This window comes from Gekko japonicus, unplaced genomic scaffold, assembly GCF_001447785.1.
Source record: "Gekko japonicus isolate JY-2015 unplaced genomic scaffold, Gekko_japonicus_V1.1 scaffold1994, whole genome shotgun sequence".
NCBI lineage: Eukaryota > Metazoa > Chordata > Lepidosauria > Squamata > Gekkonidae > Gekko > Gekko japonicus.
The window spans coordinates 272338-294323 of NW_015163661.1; the positions used below are offsets into that span (position 1 = coordinate 272338).

Sequence of the window (21986 nt, forward strand, 5' to 3'; positions counted from 1 at the left end):
GGGGACAGGGAGGGGGGGGGATGGAGGAGACGGAGCTCTCCTCCCCCCCCCGCGAGTATCGCGGGTCCCAGTCTTGTAATCTTAAAAACCTCAATCATGTCACCCCTCAGCCGTCGTTACAAGATATTGTAAGGCCTTCAAGGCAGCCTCCTCTCCCATCCCCCCGCATTCCAGTGCTGCAATCTCAACATGTCATGGATATACCACAAATCGCTCCAGGAGCAGATGTTCCTCCTAGTCACGAGAGCTTCAACTCTACTTCCTCAGGCAGTTTCCACCAGGAAGTGGTTGAGACCAGATGTGGAGGGCCTCTTCCTGCATTTAATAATCCTTCTACAGGGGAAGGGTGGTGTCACTTCTGGGGCAGGAGAGAGGTAACCATGGCTGAAATATGAAATCTGAGCATCCCTTACCCTTCCTGCCCTTCTTTTAGGCTGCCTGTTAGTCTGTATTGGTTGTGTGTGTGTGTGTGTGTGTCTGGACCAGTGTTCCCTCTAAGCTGAGTTAGTGTGAGCTAGCTCATAGTTTTTTAGCCTGCGGCTCACGCATTTTTGTCTTAGCTCAGGAAGGACGGCTCCAGGGCAAACTAATTTATGCAGTAGCCAAATCGCTCACTCACAACTTCATTGCCAGTTGCTTATGAAGTCGAATTTTTGCTCACAAGGCTCCACAGCTTAGAGGGAACATTGGTCTGGACTAAGTAAAATGTATTGTGTAGCCATTAGGTATTACAGTTTAAAACAATGTACAAATTAGACAACTTGCAACACTGGAATTTGACTTCGATTTAACTTATAACAACCTCTAAAACTCTGCACATTATTCAGTATTTAAATGAATTAACATCTCAAATATAGACACCCATCTCCAGAAACACACACACAGCCTCAAACACTGCTGTTCTCCATTGCTGTTTTCCAGTTCAATTTCATTTTTATATGTTCTCGGCCCTGATTTTACTAGCCGCTAAGGCGAAGAGTGCTTACCCTATAGGAAACCGTAGGGACGGTGTCTGACAGCAGAACCATTAGTTTTATTGATGTCAGGAAAATTCTGCAATTAATCTGTTATTGCAGTCAAGAATTTACATCTCAGTTCCCAGTACAATGGGCAAGACCATGACATAACCAGGGCTCTTTTTGTAGCAGGTACTCATTTGCATATTAAGCGACGCACCCCTAATGTAGCCAATCCTCCCAGAGCTTACAGTAGCTCCTATTAGAAGAGCTCTGTAAGCTCTTGGAGGATTGGCTACATTAGGGGTGTGTGGCCTAATATGCAAATGAGTCCCTGCTACAAAAAGAGCCCTGTGCGGCGGGAGTCCACGGAAGTTTTACAGATACAAGTACACTGTTCCTGGGGTATTTTTAGTGTGTGTGTGTATGAGAAGATGCTTAATAGACAGATGCTGAAAGTCTTGAGCAGCAGGACTGGTTTTAAAGACCACTGGTCTTGACAGTGGAGTAACCAGGATAGCCACCCAGTGTGATTTCAGTCCGCATCGCCTGCTAGCTCACAGTTTTTTAGCCTCCGGCTCTCACATTTTTGTCTTGGCTCAGGAAGGGACGTCTCCAAAGCAAACTGATCTATGCAGACGCCAAATCACACACTCACAACTTTAATGCCAGTAGCTCTCCAAGTAGAATTTTTGCTCACCAGACTCCACAGCTTAGGGGGAGCATTGGCGGCAACCATTTCCCTCTGCACAATGCAGTAACTTGAGGTTGGGATGAGCGAGCAGGCAGTTGCTCTATGACTTCAAAAGTCATATGTATGTAAGATATAGAGGGGATGCTTATCAAATTTGCAGATGACACGAAGCTGGGTGGGATTGCTAATTCTGAAGAAGACAGTCAGGATTCAAAATGATCTAGATAGGCTGGAACAGTGGGCCGAGACAAATAAAATGAATTTGAATAGAGATAAGTGCAAAGTCCTACACTTAGGTACAAAAAAACCAAAGGCACAGATATAGAATGGGAGGGACTTGGCTTGACAGCAGCACCTGTGAAAGGGATCTGGGTGTTCTGGTTGATCACAAGGTAAACATGAGCCTGCAGTGCGATGTGGCTGTGAAGAAAGCTAATGCAATCTTCGGATGCATGAACAGAAGCATTATGTCCAGATCAAGGGAGGTGGTAGTTCCGCTCTATTCTGCTATGGTCAGGCTTCACCTGGAGTCCTGTGTCCAGTTTTGGGCACCACATTTTAGGAAGGATGTTGATAAGCTCGAACGTGTCCAGAAGAGGGCAACCAGGATGGTGAGAGGGTTGGAATCCAAGTCTTACAAGGAAAGGCTGAAAGAGTTGGATATGTTTAGCCTGGGAAAGAGAAGGCTTAGAGGGGACATGATTGCAGTCTTCAAGTATTTGAAGGGCTGCCATGTAGAAGATGGAGCAGATCTATCCTCTCTTGCTCTGGATTGCAAGACTAGAGCTAATGGGTGGAAATTACAAGGGAGTCATTACCGGCTAAATATCAGGAGAAACTTCCTAATTGTAAGAGTGGTTGAGCAGTGGAACAGTCTGCTTCGGGAGGTGGTGGATGCTCCTTCGCTGGACATTTTCAAGCGGAGGCTGGACGACCATCTTTCGGGTATGTTGTAGGTATGTAGGGCTCTCTTTCGGCTGTGCTCCTGCAGAGTGCAGGGGGTTGGACTAGATGACCTGCAAGGTCCCTTCCAACTCTAACATTCTATGATTCCGTGACTGGCCAAGGGCCAGGGGAGGAAGCTATCTTAGAACACTGGGTCTGGGAGGCTTTTGTTAGCAGTGGGTCCTCGCTTCGGGTCAGGGGTCCCCAACCTTTTGATGCCCGAGGGCACCTTTGGAATTCTGACACAGAGTGGTGGGCGCTGCAACAGAAGGGCTGCCGCGGGAGGCGCCAAGCCAACCGCAAATTGTTAGGGCATGAGGTATGTGTAACTTTAAGAGGCAGAAGAGCTGTTTAACAGGACGGCTTCTAAACGCTTTGTGGATGCTGTGGCGCCCACGTGCACCATGTTGGGGATGTCTGCTGTAGACAGGGGTCATTTAGTAGAAAAAGAGGTGCAGAAGCTCATTAGCATAACTCATTAGCATAACCTGTTTGCATGTGCCACAGCCCCTGACATCACCGGAAGGGTGTCAGAAGGCAACACCCACCGCTCAGGCTCCACTGGACTGTTTTGGATTGCTGGCTGTTGGGGGGGGGAACGTGCAGATCTGTCCTCGCAAAGGAGGGAGAGCTTGTACCCGAATAAAACTTGGTCTTAAAGGTGCCACTGGACTGTTTTGGGTTGGGGGGTGGGTTGGGGGGCTCTGCAACTTACCTGGCTGCTTCTTGCTCTGACTGAGGGCTGCTGGGAGCAGGGGGTGGGGCTTGTTGCATGTGGGCTCTTTACTGCCGGAGCTCTGCTCCTGTGCGCTCCTGCAGGAAATGACCCCTGCTGACAGATATACTGGCCACTTCAGTTGTCTTTGGGAGATGAAAGATATTTTCCATTGCATTCTTCTCTAGTTCGGTCATCATTCCCATACATTGTTTGTATTTGTATTCATTCGCATTGCATTTCTGTAGTCGTGTAATCTGCCTTGAGTCTAAGCGGCAAAGGCAGACTGTAGGTGATTTAAGTAAGTAGGCAGCAGATTCGACATAGGCGGGGCCACGGCTCTAGACACGCTCATCCTTGCAGGCTGAGGTAATGATAAGGTTGGAGACACAAACGCAGAGATACAGACTCAGACCGTTCTGTAGTCAGTTGCCGTGTTCCTTGTGCTGCCGTTTCAGGCCACTCGTGAGTGGTTAAGTGTGTGGGCTCTAATCTGGGAGAACTGGGTTTGATTCCCCACTCCTCCACTTGCACCTGTTGGATGACCTTGGGCAAGCCGTAGTTCTGTCAGAGCTGTCCTTTAATGAGCAGTTCTCAAAAAAGCTCTCTCAGCCCCACTAACCTCACAGGGTGTCTGTTTTGGGGAGGGGAAGGGAAAGGAGTTTGTAAGCCGCTTTGAGACTCCTTTGGGTAGTGAAGGGTGGGGTATAAATCCAATCTCTTCTTCTTAGCATCTGACTGGTATAAAACAAAGACTAAGGGCTAGCATAAATTATGCACAGACTTCCATTTTCACAGCCGTGCTTAAGAGATAACCCGTGTGCATTTGGTGCGTTGAGTGAGTAGCTTGCTACCTTAGGAATTCCACGAAGTTTTGTAGCCTGTGGCATTTTAAGTTATGCTCATGGACAGGAGGGCTCATGATAACTTTTCACCATAAAGTGCTGATTCCGAACTGTCAGAGAACGAGGACTGTCCAGCCATCTGTGTCTATGGTTCTCCTACGGTCTCATTTAAAAAGACAGCAATTACTTATGGGATAATTCAGGGGACGGGGTGTAACGGGAGAGCGACTTTAAGCAGTCTCTCTATTCCATAGCACTGATTTTTATTAGGTTTATATACCGCCCTCCCCAATGGGCTCAGGGCGGTGTACAACATTTAATACACAATTAAAACAATATTAAAATAACAGTTTACACCTAAAACCGTAAGATACCGTATAATTATAAAAATTGTCAGATGACGAATCAAAATCAGGCCACCGATGGACAATTGGCCTGAAGAATTGAGCAGGAAAAGTTGGGGCCAGAGAAGCTGGAGGGAGGAAAAGAGGGACGTCCGCAGCCTCTACCAAATGCCCGGTGGAAGAGCTCCGTCTCGCAGGCCCTGCGGAACTGCAATAAGTCCTGCAGGGCCCTGCTCTCACACGGGAGCTCATTCCACCAGGTGGGGTCCAGGGCCGAAAAAGCCCTGGCCCTGGTCGAGCCAAGTCAGACATCCCTGGGGCCGGGAACCTCTAACAGATGTTGATTTGTGGACCTCGGTGTCCTCCGGGGCTTATATGGGGAGAGGCGGTCTCGTAGGTCATTTGAAATAGTCAACACATGGCTGGTGTGAGGACTTGCCCCTACCCCTTTGAGACCAGGAACACAGTCAATAATTGGTACAGCTTTGGATTACCCTAACAATCCTGCACTAAGATGTCTCCAAGGCAGCAAGACCTGCCTTTTCCCAGCGCTTTGCCTCCAGTTTGCCTGAGTTGCGAAGGCAGTGGGTTGGCCTTGTCTCCCGATCCTCCTCCCGTAGTAGACCCCTGTTAGCTCTGTCACCTTGCCGAAGTCCGCTGCTCCTGAGTTCAGATGGAAGTGTGGCCCTCCCCCCCCCCGTCCGGCTTATTAACTGAGTAGATAATGAGAAGTGTGGTGACAGCCGCAATCCTAACACACTCTTCTCTCTTCCTCCTTCCCCGTCTGCTGACCTGCTTACGTCTTAACCCTGTGTGTGCCGCGCTTGCTGTTTTGCATCTGTTTTTTGGCTCTCTGCGTGTGTGACTGGACCTGCCCGTAGCATCAGGTAGGACAAATCTGGCATCGCGCCCTGTCAGTTCTCGATGGCCGGCTGGTCTCCTTAAGAGCGTTTGCTGGCACAGTCGTCTTCAGAAGCACGGCCCAGCCGGGTGCTTCTTCGCGGCTGGCAGCCCTCTGGCCTTGCGAGTGTGTGAAGGATGGGGAAAGCCCAACACGGCGGTATCGAAACTCGCAGTTCTGCGCAGTTCTTCTGCTGGACACGGAGTTAATTTGCCGTGAACCGCCCTGAGCCCCGTGCAAGCGGGGAAGGGCGGTCAAGAAATCTAATCCAGTAAATAAACTTGGCTGTAACAAATTTTCTTTCCACCCAAGAAGACGGAACTTCAAAGTCTTAAAACTCCAGATGGTTGCACCGTACAAGCTGGCTTTGTGGTCGCTCACGATGACCAGTCAACTGTATTGAATAATTGATGGTATAAATGCATTTGTGATGACAGTAGAGATAAGAATACCTGGGGAGGGGGAATAATTCAGGAAAAGTTTATTATCTGAAGATTCCCCCCCCCCAGGTTTTTTGCAATGAAAAAAATAGGGAACTTTGTAGAGCGCTGATGCCGTGAAATGCATTTTATTTTGAAATGAGTAAAATGTGCTAAGACGGTGTCAGGGTGTAGCAATTAGCAGTTGTCTCTTGCTTGAGTCCTGGGGGTATTTGCAATTTTACTTTTACACCAGTTTGGTGTAGTGGTTCAGAGTGGCGGACTCTAATCTGGGAGAACCGGGTTTGATTCCCCACGCTTCCACGTGCAGCTGCTAGTGTAACCTTGGGTCAGTCACAAGTTCTTTCAGAGCTGTTCTCAAGGGCAGTCCTCGAGAGAGCTCTCTCAGCCCCTGCTACCTCACAGGGTGTCTGTTGTGGGGAGGGGAAGGGAAAGGAGATTGTAAGCCGCTCTGAGACTCCTTCAGCTAGTGAAGGGCAGGGTGTAAAACCAATTTCTTCTCTTCTTCTAGAAGAAGAAGAATCTTGATAATTCCATAAGTAGGCCAAATAGTAGTTTCATGTGGTAACTAAGTTATAAATAGTGCGTCTCATGTTAAAGCGGATTTAGGTTTGATAGGACAGTAAACCTTAGATGTTGGAATTTTTCCCAAAAAAGAAGATCCGCCCCAAGAGCTTCAAGAATTCCGAGAAATTTACATCTCTCGGTAGCAACTACTCGTACTGCTGGACCATCTTGTACTTTAGTGGGGCTGCCTGTGACCCCTTCATTTCCTGAGGAACCGTGTCCTTCCGTTTGTCCTCCAGACGAAAGAAGAACAGTCTCAGATAACCAGCCAGGTGACCGGACAGATCGGCTGGAGACGTGAAGGGATCAAATACCGCCGCAACGAGCTCTTCTTGGACGTGCTGGAAAGCGTGAACCTGCTGATGTCGCCACAAGGTAAACGGGAGCACGGCCGGGCGTGGCACGACCGAGCGTATCTCCTCCCCGTCCCCTTCGTTCTGCAGCGCTGCAGCGTCTCTTCTGCCTTCCAGGACAAGTCTTGAGCGCCCACGTCTCCGGCAGGGTGGTGATGAAGAGCTATCTCAGCGGGATGCCGGAGTGCAAGTTCGGCATGAACGACAAGATTGTGATTGAGAAGCAGGGCAAAGGGACTGCGGACGAAACAGGGAAAAGGTGAGAGCAAGGCGTAGAACGGGGGGGATGCTGAGAAACCAAGGTCACAGAACAAACAGGGAGAGAGAATCACGGAAACACATGCGTCAAAACAGAACAACCGTGGTAACCTGACTTAATTAACAGTTCTTTTTATATTTAAATGAACAGTACATTACATGTTCATTTATTTATCAGATCTTTACCCCGCCCTCCCGGCTGGAGCCGGCTCAGGGCGGCTTACATTAAAGCAGATAGTTACATTCAGGGGTCATTTCGTAGAAAAAGAGGTGCAGGAGCTAATTAGCATAACTTATTTGCATATGCCACACCCCTTGACATCACCGGAAGTGTGTCAGAAGGCGACACCCACCACTCAGGCTCCACTGGACTGTTTTGGATTGCTAGCTATTGGGGGGCACATGCAGATCTGTCCTCACAGAGGAGGGAGAGCTTGTACCTGCATAAAACTTGGTCTTAAAGGTGCCACTGGACTGCTTTTGACCGGGGGGGGGGGCAGGGGGAGCTCTGCAACTTACCTGGCTGCTTCTTGGTCTGACTGAAGGCTGCTGGGAGCAGGGGGTGGGGCTTGTTGCATGTGCCCGTCCCCTGGGCTCTTTACTGCCGGAGCGCCGCTCCTGTGCGCTCCTGCAGGAAATGACCCCTGGTTACATTAAAAACATAATTACAGTTAAAACAAATAATAAAATCATAGCAAAGTGCTAGTGGTTGTTGTTGGCATTCATATGACCGTAGCAGCCAGTAGCCAGTATGCAAAGTTCTTGCTTGGAGTGAGAGCCAGTTTGGTGTAGTGGTTAAGTGCACGGACTCTAATCTGGGAGAACCGGGTTTGATTCCCCCCTCCTCCACTTGCACCTGCTGGATGACCTTGGGCAAGCCGTAGTTCTGATAAGAGCTGTTCTTGAGAAAGAGCCGTTTCTGTCAGAGCTCTCTCAGCCCCACCGACCTCACAGGGTGTCTGTTGTGGGGAGGGGGAGGGAAAGGCGTTTGTAAGCCGCTCTGAGACTCCTTTGGGTAGTGAAGGGCGGGGTATAAATCCAATCTCCTCTTCTTCTTCTTCTCTTCTCTCAGTGTTCATTTTGAATGTCTTGCAGGCCACACTGTTCTCGAGGCTGTTGATGGCAATTTCTAGAGTCCAGGGCCCTCTCACTTTCAACCAACCGATGTTCTTCATTGGTGGCGGCGGCTCCCAAACACCTGGCGGAAGAGCTCCATCTTACAGGCCCTGCGGAACAGTAAAACGTCCCACAGGGCCTCCGGGAGCTCATTCCACCAGGATGGGGCCACCCAAAAAGGCCCTGGGCCTGGTCGTCGACAGCCTAGCCTCCTTGAGATCCGTGAGGGCCAGCAGATTCTAGGCCTCTGACCGCAGTTCTCTCTGTGGAACATGTGGGGAATGGCGGTCCCTTAGGTATGTGGATCCCTGGCCATATAGGGCTTTAAAGGTGAGAACCAGCATCTTGAAACGAATCCGGTATGCTATCGGCAGCCAGTGCAGTGCCTTCAGCACAGGCTGTATGTGCTCCCGCCTAGAGCTGGTGGCATTTTGCACCAGCTGCCGCTTCCGGATTTGAAACAAGGGCAGCCCCATGTAGAGAGCATTACAGTAGTCCAGTCTTGAGGTGACCATCGCGTGGATCACTGTCGCCAGGTCGTTGCGTTCGAGGAAGGAAACCAGCAAAAATTGTACTACAAACGGGAAGGGTGTTCTGTCAGAGCAGCCTTCGTGTTTAAACTTCGGCTATTAATTTGCAAATTATGGTCTTGTATCCTGCTTTGAAAAATCCTTGAAAAATCTTTGGAACACGCTCTTTTCCTGCTTTGAAACAATTCCTGAAACACGGTCTTCACACAGGCTTCTGTGTCAGCAGGACTTGATGTTCCTTTAATTAGGATACACTAATGAGAGGTGAAATGCTCTCCTCTCTAAGAAGACCCTTCCTGTTTTGACGAACTCTCTACACAGAAGGGCTTGAAGTAGAGGCCAGTTTGAAGTAGAGTCAGTTTGGTGCAGAGAGAGTCAGTTTGGTGTAGTGATTAAGTGTGCAGGCTCTAATCTGGGAGAACCAGGTTTGATTCCCCACTTCTCCACTTGCACCTGCTGGATGACCTTGGGCTAGCCATAAGTTCTGTCAGAGCTGTCCTTGAAAAAGAGCAGTTTCTGTCAGAGCTCTCTGAGCCCCACCTGCCTCCCAGGGTGTCTGTTGTGGGAGGGGAAGGGAAAGGAGTCTGTAAGCCGCTCTGAGACTCCTTTGGGTAGTGAAGGCCGGGGTATAAATCCAATCTCTTCTTCTTCCTCCTCTTTCTCTTCCTCCTATTATTGAATCCTGTAAAGGTTTTAAACTGTAGAGAAGAAGACACAAGTTTGTAATACAGTTTTTCACATGTCACATGTAACGCGCTGTTCATTTAGATATAAAAAGAATGGTTAATTAATTAGTTAGGTTATCACGGCTGTTCTCTTTTGAGAAACCAAGTCCTGCAGACCCTGAACTGGTGCTATCAAGCTGTGTGCCGCTCTCAGTGACTTCTTCCTTGACCTCTCTCTTGGGGCTTATTGTGTGAAACACACCGCATCTCTGTTGCTGCTACGGCGGCCCAAGACAGTGGGTGGAAATGAGCGGCAGGCGGCGTTGTCGAATGACCTGTTCAGCTGGGCTCGTTCCCCCCGTTTGTTGAGCAGGGCGTCTTCGTCAGCCCTACTTCCGGGCTGCGACCCTGGAAAGCAACGGGGCCAAGCCGGGTGCCTTCCTCCTCTCCCCTGTTAATCCCCACTACTGCCAGTAAAACGGGAGACTCCGAAGCTGGATTCAGTAGTCCCTGGCTCCCGCGACGGGGTGGGGTGCATCTGTTTGCCCTCTTCTCGGGGGAGAGGGGAGGCAGAGTGGCACAATCCAGCTCGTTCACACGGTAGCTTCGCTTAGGGTTTCATGGCCCCCCATCTCCCAGACGTCCCTCCTTTGAGACGGATTACGTGCGCCGGCTCTCAGCCCCCCCTCCTTCCTTTCTCCATTAACGTGACTGAATTCTTTTTTCTCTTGTGTTCTGCTGACTCCAGTGAAACAGGAAGGTAGATAACAATCCCGCTTAACCGCCGTGTGCACGCACTCCTCACCCCTTCCCCATCTCTTCGCTTTCGTGTGACTTGTGCATGTGCCACCATTTTTCCCCCCTGGACACTTCCACACGGGGTCCCCCCCCTGTGAAGGCTGAGCCGCCACCCGCTAAGCCCACCGAAGACCCTTCCCGCTGGCACGGCAACACACCTGAGCGAGACGGGTGAGGTTCGTAAGGCTTCCAGTAGGGGGCGCGTAGTCCCGGCAAACGGCTGTAGTTGGCTTCTTGCGCAGGCTGAGTAGCAGAACGGCACAGAACGCCCCTATCAAAGTACACAAGCGAGAGGGGGAAGCCGCCTACAAAACTTAAAGGGGGAGACGAATCAAAACGGCGTCGCTTAGAGGCTTCTCCTCCAACCTCAGTTCTAAGAACCCGCGGGGCCTCGCACTGGAGCGGCCAGTGGTCTTCGTTTTTTTCTGAAAACCTTTGGATGAGGGTGTGCTGCGCCACAAGCCAAGTTTAAGTTAGAGCAGTGACGGCTAAGGCCAAGCTGCCTCCCGCATATGTATGGGAAAGAGGCTTCCAGTAGAGCAGGATTACATGGCAGGATGTGCAAAACAGATTACCAAATCCAGTCTCAGTAAAGTTTGGTGTCGTGGTTAAGTGCACAGACTCTGATCTGGGAGAACCAGGTTTGATTCCCCACTCCTCCACATGCAGCTGCTGGATGACCTTGGGCAAGCCGTAGTTCTGATAAGAGCTGTCCTTGAAAAAGAGCAGTTTCTGTCAGAGCTCTATCAGCCCCACCTACCTTACAGGGTGTCTGTTGTGGGGAGGGGAAGTAGTTTGTAAGCCGCTCTGAGACTGCTTTGGGTAGTGAAGGGCAGGGTATAAATCCAATCTCCTCCTCCTCCCACATGAGAGAGCCAAGCCGGTGACGTAGGCTATCGATCCAGTCCTTCAGCTTCCCTTTGAAATAGTTCGGACAGCGCTGACTCTTTGGCTTGGAAACAGAGATGAGCACTGCCCCCTAGAGTCGGATTTGACTAGCTTTCGAGCTTGGTTTTAACCATGTGCCAGTTTGGCGTGGTGGTTACGAGTGTGGACTCTGATCTGGGAGAACCGGGTTTGATTCCCCACTCCTTCACATGCAGCTGCTGGTGTGACCTTGGGTCAGTCACAAGTTCTCTCAGAGATGTTCTCTCAAGGGCCATCCTCAAAAGAGCTCTCTCAGCCCCACCAACCTCACAGGCAATGCTCCCTCTAAGCTGTGGAGTCCTGTGAGCAAAAATTCTACTTTGTGAGCTACTGGCTCTAAAGTTGTGTGCAAGCAATTTGGCTGCTACATACATTAGTTTGCTCTGGAGCCATCCTTCCTGAGGGAAGACAAAAATGTGTGAGCCGGAGGCTAAAAAACTGTAAGCTAGCTCACACCAGCTCATCTTAGAGGGAGCACTGCTCACAGGGTGTCTGTTGTGGGGAGGGGAAGGGAAAGGAGGCTGTCAGCCGCTCTGAGACTCCGAGTGAAGGGCAGGGTATACATCCAATCTCTTCTTTCTCTTCTTCTTTCTTACACGCCCAGATATAGGTAACCCAGGTCACCAAACCCAGTTTGGTGTAGTGGTTAAGTGTGCGGACTCTAATCTGGGAGACACGGGTTTGATTCCCCACTCCTCCACATGCAGCTGCTGGATGACCTTGGGCAAGCCATAGAGCTGTCCTTGAAAGAGCAGTCCTCGAAAGAGCTCTCTCAGCCCCACCGACCTCACCCAGGGTGTCTGTTGTGGAGAGGGGAAGGCAAAGGAGATTGTCAGCCGCTCTGAGACTCCAAGTGAAAGGTGGGGTATAAATCCAATCTCCTCTTCTTCTGCATACGAAGCGAACGGCTTCTGACCTCTCATCTCCGTCTTGGGTGCACAGTTCTCGTCCGAGCAACCCAGCCACCCTTCTCTACTCCGGCACATCCTCCGTGAACGACTCATGTGCTTGGGGGTCTCATTCGCGCACTCCCATTCAACCCTTGTTCTAGGCAAGAGTTGCAGTGGCGTTTTGGCAGGGTTTAGATCATTTCCGGCGCTCTTCCCCCCCCCCCCCCCCGGCCTTTTTCAACCGGAGGGGCCGCAGTGTGTGGCTTTCCAGAGTGTTGGCGGTAGAAGGAAGTGCCCGCAGAGGGTCTCCATCGGGACCAGCGTGCGTTGGCTGGACAGTCTGGGCTTCCGTCCCCCAAATGAACTCAAATCAATCCAACTACCTTTATTGGCATATAACATGCGCAAACTCATATACAGCAATAACAACAGTGTCCTAAAATAATACTACCCCAAAAAAGAAAGATATGAAAGGAATTGCCACATAAATATGCCAGCTATAGAAAACAGATCGATTAAGTAAAAGGCTAATAGAAGTAGCGCCAGAAAGAAATCTCGCAACAGTTTCGGTTATCTCACAATTTGGATGATCAAGAAGAGTAAGGATCCTTAAACCATCAGAATACTCTTCGAATTGAGTCAAAAATAAGGTTTAAGAATTCCAGGCGTAGTGCATAATAGAAGGGGCACTGTAAGTCAGTTTGGTGTAGTGGTTAGCCAGTTTGGTGTAGTGGTTAAGTGCGCGGACTCTAATCTGGGATAACCGGGGTTGATTCCCCACTCCTCCACATTCAGCTGCTGGATGACCTTGGGCAAGCCATAGTTCTGTCAGAGCTGTCCTTGAAAAAAAGCCGTTTCTGTCAGAGCTCTCTCTGCCCCGCCTGCCTCATAGGGTGTCTGTTGCGGGGAGAGGAAGGGAAAGGAGTTTGTAAGCCGCTCTGAGACTCGTTTGGGTAGTGAAGGGCGGGATATAAATCCAACTACTACTACTACTACTACTACTACTACTACTACTACATGGGAGATCATTTCAATCTGACAGTTTGTGCATGGGCAACATCGATCAGAGAAGGACGCACCCTGAAAGCAGCCAGATAACAAGTACATTGACTCTGGCCGTAGAAAGGGCTCTCCGGAGTTTGGGAATATGAAGTTGACAGAGATAAGAGGCAACGTAGCCGACCACCGAATGAGCTGCTGCAGGCAGGGCAGGGGCGAACCTTTGCTTGGTGGCCACTGGCGAACACTGAAATGAAGTCTGTTCCTCCGGCTTGCAGGGGGGGCCGACCTTCCCTGCTGGCAGTGGGGGGAACGGTTGACGTGACACATGCCAGGCCTCCGGCCGGCTGTCCTTTGTCTTTCTCACTTCACGACTCAGCCTGCGATGGCAAACTGCTCTTTGGAGAGTAGCATTGGCCTCCTCCGCTAGCCCAAGCAGTGCCCGCACACTCTCCTCACTCCCAAAGCTTGTCGGAGACGGCGGCTTGCTCTGACTCTGCTTACGCCTCCTTGTGTCCTAGCGGGAAGCAGTCCATCGCCATCGACGACTGCACCTTCCACCAGTGCGTGAGACTCAGCAAGTTCGACTCGGAGAGGAGTATCAGCTTCATACCCCCAGATGGAGAGTTTGAGCTCATGAGGTACGGCCAGTGGGGACGGGTGGCGGACGTTCCGCGGGAGCCACTTCGCAGGGGGCGCGCCGGACATCCGTAGGTTTGGGCAAGGCGGCTGATTGTGAAGGCATGGCACATCCCCCCTCTGTTCTTCAAACTGAAGTGTGTCGAGAGCCAATTTAGTGTAGTGGTTAAGAGCGCAGACTCTGATCTGGGAGAACCGGGTTTGACTCTCCTCTCCTCCACACTCAGCTGCTGGTGTGACCTTGGGTCAGTCACAAGTTCTCTCAGAGCTCTCAGAAGTAGTTCTTGAAAGAGCTCTCTCAGCCCCACCTGCCTGACAGGTGTCTGTTGTGGGGAGGGGAAGGGAAAGGAGATGGTAAGCCACTCTGAGACGCCTTCGGGTAGTGAAGGGCATGGTATAAATCCAGTCCTCCTACTTCTTCTTGCCAGTTTGGTGTCGTGGTTAAGTGCGCGGACTCTAATCTGGGAGAACCCGGTTTGATTCCCCACTCCTCCACTTGCAGCTGTTGGATGACCTTGGGTAAGCCACAGTTCTGTCAGAGCTGTTCTTGAAAAAGAGCAGTTTCTGTCAGAGCTCTCTCAGCCCCACCTCCCTCACAGGTTGCCTGTTGTGGGGAGAGGAAGGGAAAGGAGCCACTCTGAGACTCCTTCGGGTAGTGAAGGGCGGGGTATAAATCCAGTCCTCCTTCTACTTCTTCTAGCCAGTTTGGTGTAGTGGTTAAGTGTGCAGACTCTAATCTGGGAGAACCCGGTTTGATTCCCCACTCCTTCACTTGCACCTGCTGGATGACCTTGGGCGAGTCATAGTTCCATCAGAGCTGTTCTTGAAAAAGAGCAGTGTGTGTCAGAGCTCTCTCAAACCCACCTACCTCACAGGGTGTCTGTTGTGGGGAGGGGAAGGGAAAAGGAGTTTGTAAGCCGCTCTGAGACTCTGAGTGAAGGGCGGGGTAGAAGTCCAATCTCTTCTTCTATTTCTTTTATTCACTCTTGTTCCACAGATACCGAACCACTAAGGACATTATCCTTCCCTTCCGGGTGATCCCCCTGGTGCGGGAGGTCGGCCGGACCAAGCTGGAGGTGAAGGTCGTGATCAAATCCAACTTTAAGCCTTCCCTCCTGGCTCAGAAGATAGAGGTGAGACTGGCAAGGGCACGAGCATAGCCTTCTGTGCCGGTGGGGAGTATGCGCGGCACCTCCCTTCTAGAAACGGGTGCAGCACAGCCGTCTGCGTAGGCCAGGGAAGGTGCGTGTGTCCAGGGACAGGAACAGCATACTGCATGCGCCTTGGCGTTGGATGACGGTGGCTGCCATATTCACTGTACAGTTTGATAAAGACTGTGAGAGGCTTCATTGGTGATGGCTGTGGCCACAGTGGTACGTGAAGTCCCTTTTGAACATAAAGTCCTTTTTTTTTCCCCCTGTCAAGGGAATCTCTGAAGAATGTCCTAGGGTGCAGAGAGTTTGCAAATTTCTCTCCACCTCCCAAAACACTAGAACTCGGCATCCAATAAAGCTGACGGGCAGTAGGTTATATACTTCTTTGTGCAGAGAGTGATAACCTCTATGTACAGGGAGTGATTAAAATGTGGAATTTGCTGCTAGAGGATGTCGTGGCGGCCGTAGGAATAGATAGCTTTAAAAGGTGATTAGATAGATTCTTAGCTCCGTCAGTGGTGATTATATAGAGAACCTCCAAGTTCAGAGGCAGTCAAACTGTGAATCCCAATGCCAGGAGGCAACATCAGGGGAAGGTCTCGGCCTCTAGGCCCTGTTGTTGGCTGTTAAAACGAGGCCCTGTTGTTGGCTGTTAAGACGAACTGGTTGGCCACTGCGGGAGATAGGATACTGGACTCGAGGGACCACTGGTCTGATCCAGCAGGGCTCCTCTTAAGAAGGCCTCGGCCTCTAGGCCCTGTTGTTGGCTGTTAAGACGAACTGGTTGGCTACTGCGGGAGATAGGATACTGGACTCGAAGGACCACTGGTCTGATCCAGCAGGGCTCCTCTTAAGAAGGCCTCGGCCTCTAGGCCCTGTTGTTGGCTGTTAAGACGAACTGGTTGGCTACTGCGGGAGATAGGATACTGGACTCGAAGGACCACTGGTCTGATCCAGCAGGGCTCCTCTTAAGAAGGCCTCGGCCTCTAGGCCCTGTTGTTGGCTGTTAAGACGAACTGGTTGGCCACTACGGGAGATAGGATACTAGACTCGAGGGACCACTGGTCTGATCCAGCAGGGCTCCTCTTAAGAAGGCCTCGGCCTCTAGGCCCTGTTGTTGGCTGTTAAGACGAACTGGTTGGCCTCGGCCTCTATGCCCTGCTGTTGGCCGTCCAGAGGAACTGGTTGGCCACTGTGTGAGGCAGGAGGCCGGGCTAGATGGGGCACCGGTGTGACCCAGCAGGGCCCTTCTGGTGTCCTTATGTCCTTCCATCTCTGGTGGTCCCGCCAAGTTAACCCTGTAGCACCATTCCACTCGACTGAGTTTTCCCATTCAGGCATCCCAGTGAATACGTAAGCATTCTGTTTGTGGATCAGGAGATGGCTTTTCTCACTGGCACCTGCAGCCAAAAAGAATCCACCATTTTGTCTTCTAGGTGCGAATCCCCACACCCCTGAACACTAGTGGCGTACAAGTCATCTGCATGAAAGGGAAGGCGAAATACAAGGCCAGTGAGAATGCCATTGTGTGGAAGTAAGTGGGCTTCTGGCACATCTTCGGCACAGACTTCTTAGTGGGCTCTGCCACGGGCTCCCATGGTCACCAATAGCCTCCATGCCCAGCTTCCAGCTGAGTTGAGCAGTGGAGGGATGTGGTATTGCTTCCGAGTCCAGCGCTCTCTCTCTCTCTCTCTTCCCCTCTTAGGATTAAGCGCATGGCGGGAATGAAGGAATCTCAGATCAGTGCGGAAATAGAACTGCTTCCGACCAATGACAAGAAGAAATGGGCCCGGCCACCCATCTCCATGAACTTTGAGGTAAGGGGGCCTCGGGTTAGCCCAGGCAACTTGGCCCGGGGCTGCTGCAACCGAGGCACGACTTCTGTCTCCCGAAGGGACAAAAGCAACTGGCTGGCAATATTCCTGTGGAGTGAGCAGAGGCATTGTTACTCTCTGTCCTTAATGTGTTTAATTGATGCTTGTTTGGCCTGGAAGGCTGGATAAGAAGTCTTTTGAATCAAATAAATGTCACACACACACACCCTGAAGAGCTGGAGAAATAGTCACAGCCAGTGTTCCCTCTAAGCCGAGTTAGCGTGAGCCAGCTCAGTTCTTTAGCCCTCCGGCTCACACATTTTTGTCTTCGCTCCGGAAGGATGGGCTCTAGAGCCAACTAATTTATGCAGCAACCAAATCGCTCGCTGTGGTGTTTATCCTGGGAAAGAGAAGGCTTAGAGGGGACATGATTGCAGTCTTCAAGTATTTGAAGGGCTGTCATGTAGAAGATGGAGCGGATCTATTCCCTCTTGCTCCGGATTGCAAGACTAGATCTAGTGGGTGGAGATTACAAGGGAGTCGATACCGGCTAAATATCAGGAGAAACTTCCTAACTGTCACAGTGGTGGAACAGTCTGCTTTGGGAGGTGGTGGATGCTCCTTCACTGGGTGTTTTCAAGCGGAGGCTGGATGACCATCTTCCGGGTACGTTGTAGGGTTATCTTTCGGCCATGCTCCTGCAGAGTGCAGGGGGTTGGACTAGATGACCTGCGAGGTCCCTTCCAACTCGAACATTCTATGATTCTAATATCCTTTTTGAGGTGTGGTCTCTAGAATTGCACACAGTATCCCCAATGAGGTCGCACCATCGATTTATGCAGGGGCATGATGACACTGGCTGATTTGTTTCCAGTTCCCTTCCTAATAATCCCCAGCATAGCGTTGGCCTTTTTTATTGCAGTCGCACACGCCCTCTCGACATTTTCAAGAGACGTTCAGAGGTGGTTCTACTGTTGCCTGCTTCTGCGTCGGGACTCTGCCTGGACCTCCTCGGTGGTCCTCCTGATACTAACCTGGGCCTTCGCTTCCGAGATCCGATGAGCTCAAGCTAGCCTGGGCCGTCCACGTCAGGGCTCAACTCCAGCAGTAATATCTGTAGTTACAAAACAGCAGAGTGCAAAGTCAGCAGAGGTTTCGAGTGAGACACTGTGTTTTAAGAATCCAGAATAGGTATTGGACAAGCATGGATACAAACTACTGATACGCCGGCTGCGATCCCGCACACTAAATAATCCCCTTTCAATCTACGTTCTGTGCACTTTCCAACTGGATTTTGCCCGTTCACACAGGTCCTTTCCGCATTTGCCTGCCACTCCCAAGTTTTCTCGGAGCTGCGGTGGCTCAAGTGGTTAAGACGCTGAACTGCAGGCTGCGGAAGGTCGGTAGTTCAGCAGTTCGAGACCCAGTTGCCGCAAGACGGCGTGAGCTCCCGTCTCTAGTTCCAGCTCCTGCCAAGCTAGCAGTTCGAAAGGAAGAAATTGCAAGGAGATAAATAGGTGCCGCTTCGGTGGGAAGGGGACAGCGTTCCGTGCGCCTTGGTGTTTAGTCATGCCGGCCACATGACCATGGAAACGTCTTCGGACAGCGCTGGCTCTTCGGCTTGGAAACGGAGATGAGCACCGCAACCCTAGAGTTGGACTCGACTGGCTTTCGAGCAAGGGAGACCTTTACCTTTACCTTTTACCAGGTTTTCTCAGTGTCCGAGTCGAGGCAATTTAAGTCCATGGCAAAACAGCATCCATATAACCCAGGACAACGACAGGCTGAAACCGGGCCTGACCGCTGAAGGGAAGGAATGTAATGCAGAATGGTGGGGAGGGGGGAACCGCGGGATAAAAAGGTTGGATTCGATTTTAGTGCAGAACGGGAGGGGGGGGACTCTGGATTTTAAAAAAGTTTGAATTCTATTTTAGTGGGGAATTGCTTGGAGGACACCGCAGCGGGCATGGATTGAAAGGAGAGGGCGGAAAGGGTCACAGTAAAATCCAGTTGGAAAGTGCACTGAGTGTGGATTGGAAGTGGATTATTCAGTGTGTGTGACCACAGCCATGTCACTTCTGAACAGCGTTCAATCAATTTCCATCCTCGGGATGTATTATTATCCTGTGTCAGCTACCTGTAGTCTCAGTGAGAGAAGAGTACTGTAAATAGCCTAAATAAGAAATGGCCTCTACAACTTCCAATCACAAACGAAATTATTCAAAAAGTTGCGGCGTGCATCTGGATAATGATTCAGTTAAGACAACCAAGGAATAATGTACATAATTGGAGTGCTGGCAGACTTCTTCCCTAGAAAATATAGAAGTCTGTATCGGTCATTCTTGAGAAATCTGCTGGGATTTTATCTCCCGACGCAAATGGGCTTTAAAAGCAATTTACATTCTGTTCCTCTCCAAAACTGAATATGGAGACCTTTTTCAAACTGGGCTTCCTGTCCTTGCTGGCTGAATCAGAAGCATAAGGAAAAACCATCAGTATTATCTTCAGTACTAGCAGTAAAGCGCGTTGTAAAAGCAATACAGCGAACTCTAGAAAGATGTGATGTGTAACGAATGCATAGGCTGGAAGCAGGTTAAGTACATATTAGCATGTAATAGAAAGGCACAAATGTGGAAGTAAAGTCTCACATACCTTATGTTACACAATCACTGGTGTCCAAGGTCACACGATCTGTGACTGTGGCTTTATTTGTGCTTTGCAGCATACCTTGGGATTTTGGCTTCCTGTTTTGTGTGTGTCTGGTCCCATCCTCTATCGTTGCTTGTGTGTGTATCCACTGGCTTTTTTTGTGATAACTTGGGCTGGTTCCCCCCCCCCCCCCCGCCACGCTGACAGCTGTTTCCTTGGCGGGTTTTTTTCTGTTCTGGAAAGTGTTGCCTCAGAAAACTTGGCTTGGAGGCTAAAGACAGTGGGTTTTGTAACCCTGAGGGAATCAATCGTCGTCTGGCGAGGAGACCAAAGACAGTAGCTGTGTTCACCGGAGCGAAGCAACCGTCTTCTGAGGAAACTTTTGGTGGGCGCCGCTTCTGTGGGCGGGACTGAGGCAACGCAGCCAGTGGATAGGGACAGCTTCTGAGTAACACCTCATGGAGCCAACTGATTTAGGGGCGTGTGGAATGTTCAGAAAGTGCCACCCCACTACTGAATTATATATAAGGAAAGATTACCTTCTTCCCTCCCCCTTCCCTCAATATACGGAGCTGCTTTACCAGTGTAAATTAAGTAATTTTTGTCAAGGAGCTAGAGTGATTGTGAACCAGAGTCGGCCGCTTCTGTGGATAGTTTCTCCAGGATCATGCTTTACTCTGAACACAAAAGAGATGCAGGATTTTAATGTCCCCCTCTCCTCGTTTTCTGCCGTCTCCAGGTCCCATTTGCACCTTCCGGGCTGAAGGTGCGTTACCTGAAAGTGTTTGAGCCAAAGCTGAACTACAGCGACCACGACGTGATCAAATGGGTGAGGTACATCGGCAGGAGCGGGATCTACGAGACGAGATGCTAGCCCTGCGCGACCGCCCGGCTCCCTCGTTTCTCCCCGGCCAGCCTCCCTCGGTCTCAAAGTACAATTGAAGAGCATCTCTCTGGCCCCTCCTCCTCTCTCCAGAGGCCGGAAGCTAGACTCCCGCGGCTCCTCTCTGGACAAAAGGACAGTGCCGCCCGCTCAGGTTTTGGTTCCGATCCGTCACAGCCGAAGCCAGACAGCTCCAAAAGAGCCTGGCCCGGCATTTTGCTTCTGTTCCGGGACCTGAAAAGGGCCGGTCTAGCCACCCACCACCCCCTCTGTGGCCCTCCTAGGGAACGTCCACGTGTAACGAGCCCTCTTCCGTTGGTATCACTACTTGCATCATAGCCCTAGTATTTTTGGGAAGTTCTCGTGCGTATGTACCCGTAGAATAGGTCTGAGAACCATAGACTGGACAAACCTTGAGTTGATTTCCGGCTACTGTACTTGCTTATTGGCTGTTGTGTGGTGGTTTGTTGCTGTGGGGTGGGAGTGGGGTGTGTGCTGTCCCTTTCCCTCCACCGCCCTTCTGTTGTTGTTGTTGTTGTGTTTTTTTCCTACAGCAGCTTTAGCACAGAGTCCTACTTTGGGAAGGTTTGTGACCAAAAAGGCTGAGGGTTGGCTTTTCTCGCTAGAGGTTGGGGAGACGGGACAGCATTTCAAACTCTTTGAAGGGCAGAGGTCCTTACAGCACCGATAGCTGACTAAGCCAGCGCCTTCCTTCTCCACCAATTCAGAAGTTAGACGCCCAAATCTTAAAAAGGAATTTAAAAAGCAAACTAGCAAGCTGACTTAGGGTCAGAGCACCAAGCGCAGGACGTGTTCCCTGCAATCCACAGTCGGTCAGTTAAGTCGCGCGTCTTCTCCTTCCCCGTCCTCGTCCAATCAGCTTACGCTTTTCTCCCGCTGAACGCTTTTTGGTCAATAGAGACGCTTGCTGCGACCCACAATCCTCTGCTTCAATAGCGTGACTCTCCCATTTTGTACACTTGTGATTTGTCCAGTTCTAAACCTAATAAAAGTATGTAGAACCAGCGGGTCGGATTGCTGCCGTTAATTGAAGGGGGGTGGGCTAGGGGCAGAGGCCTCAGCAAGATGGCTACCCCACAACCAGTTAGGGGCTAAGAGAGATGGACTGAAATAGACCTGTGCCACCAATGCGCAGAGCGCCAAACAATGTTGCTCAGTCTTGCACTGCACACCAATGACTCTGCAACAAGAGGGCAGAGGTACTGATGCTGTTGCATCAAGAGCCATAATCAGATCCATGTACACATCTCTTACTCTGTAGTGTTTTGCACATACTCAAGGCTTGCAAACTGAGTAGAGCTTATTTGCTGTCTCCCATGGGGTTTGCTGTCTCCCACGGGGGATGCCAGAGAAGCCTCACTGTATGACCTCAAAGAATTGCAAATGTCAGACTCTTGTGCAAACTTCAGCCTCAACAACATACTTTTTTCAGTGATTTGCTTATTGAGATACAGTGATGCTACAAGCTAAGACGCTTTTGTGTCAGAACTGCTGAAACAGGCGCCAACCTGAAAGTTATACCCCATTCAAACAGCTCCCCCCCCCCCCCAAACCCCCCCCAAATCCGGGCCTGGCCAGTCACACAATTCATTCAGCCCACCTAAATAAGTGCACTTTCACACCCACCCACCTGTAAACCTACAAATCCTTATCTAAGGCCTGCGAGCACAGACGGACACCAAGATGATTTAGTCTCTTCCCAGCATATGGAAGGCACCCTTAAGAAAACAGTTACTAAGCAATGAAGCTAAGCACTTATTTGCTGTCTCCCATGGGGGATGTCAGAGAAGCCTCACCGTGTGACCTCAAAGAATTGCAAATGACAGACTCTTGTGCAAACTTCAGTCTCAACAACACTCTCTTTTCAGTGATTTGTTTATTGA

The 21986-nt window shown here is 50.5% G+C and overlaps 1 protein-coding gene across 2 annotated transcripts in view; it reads left to right on the forward strand.

Moving 5' to 3' along the window:
• Nucleotides 1-21103, forward strand: part of AP2M1 (adaptor related protein complex 2 mu 1 subunit) — a 48986-nt gene extending 27883 nt beyond the window's left edge. Inside the window, exons 4-11 of one of the 2 annotated variants that reach the window (XM_015407726.1) lie at nt 5381-5386; nt 6647-6782; nt 6878-7019; nt 13465-13584; nt 14580-14715; nt 16173-16270; nt 16442-16553; nt 19939-21103. In XM_015407726.1, the coding sequence (XP_015263212.1) occupies nt 5381-5386; nt 6647-6782; nt 6878-7019; nt 13465-13584; nt 14580-14715; nt 16173-16270; nt 16442-16553; nt 19939-20073 (885 nt within the window). In that variant the 3' untranslated portion in view covers nt 20074-21103. The remainder of the gene's footprint in view (nt 1-5380; nt 5387-6646; nt 6783-6877; nt 7020-13464; nt 13585-14579; nt 14716-16172; nt 16271-16441; nt 16554-19938) is intronic. The other variant, XM_015407727.1, reaches the window with a different exon arrangement.
• The last annotated feature ends 883 nt before the right edge of the window (nt 21104-21986 follow it).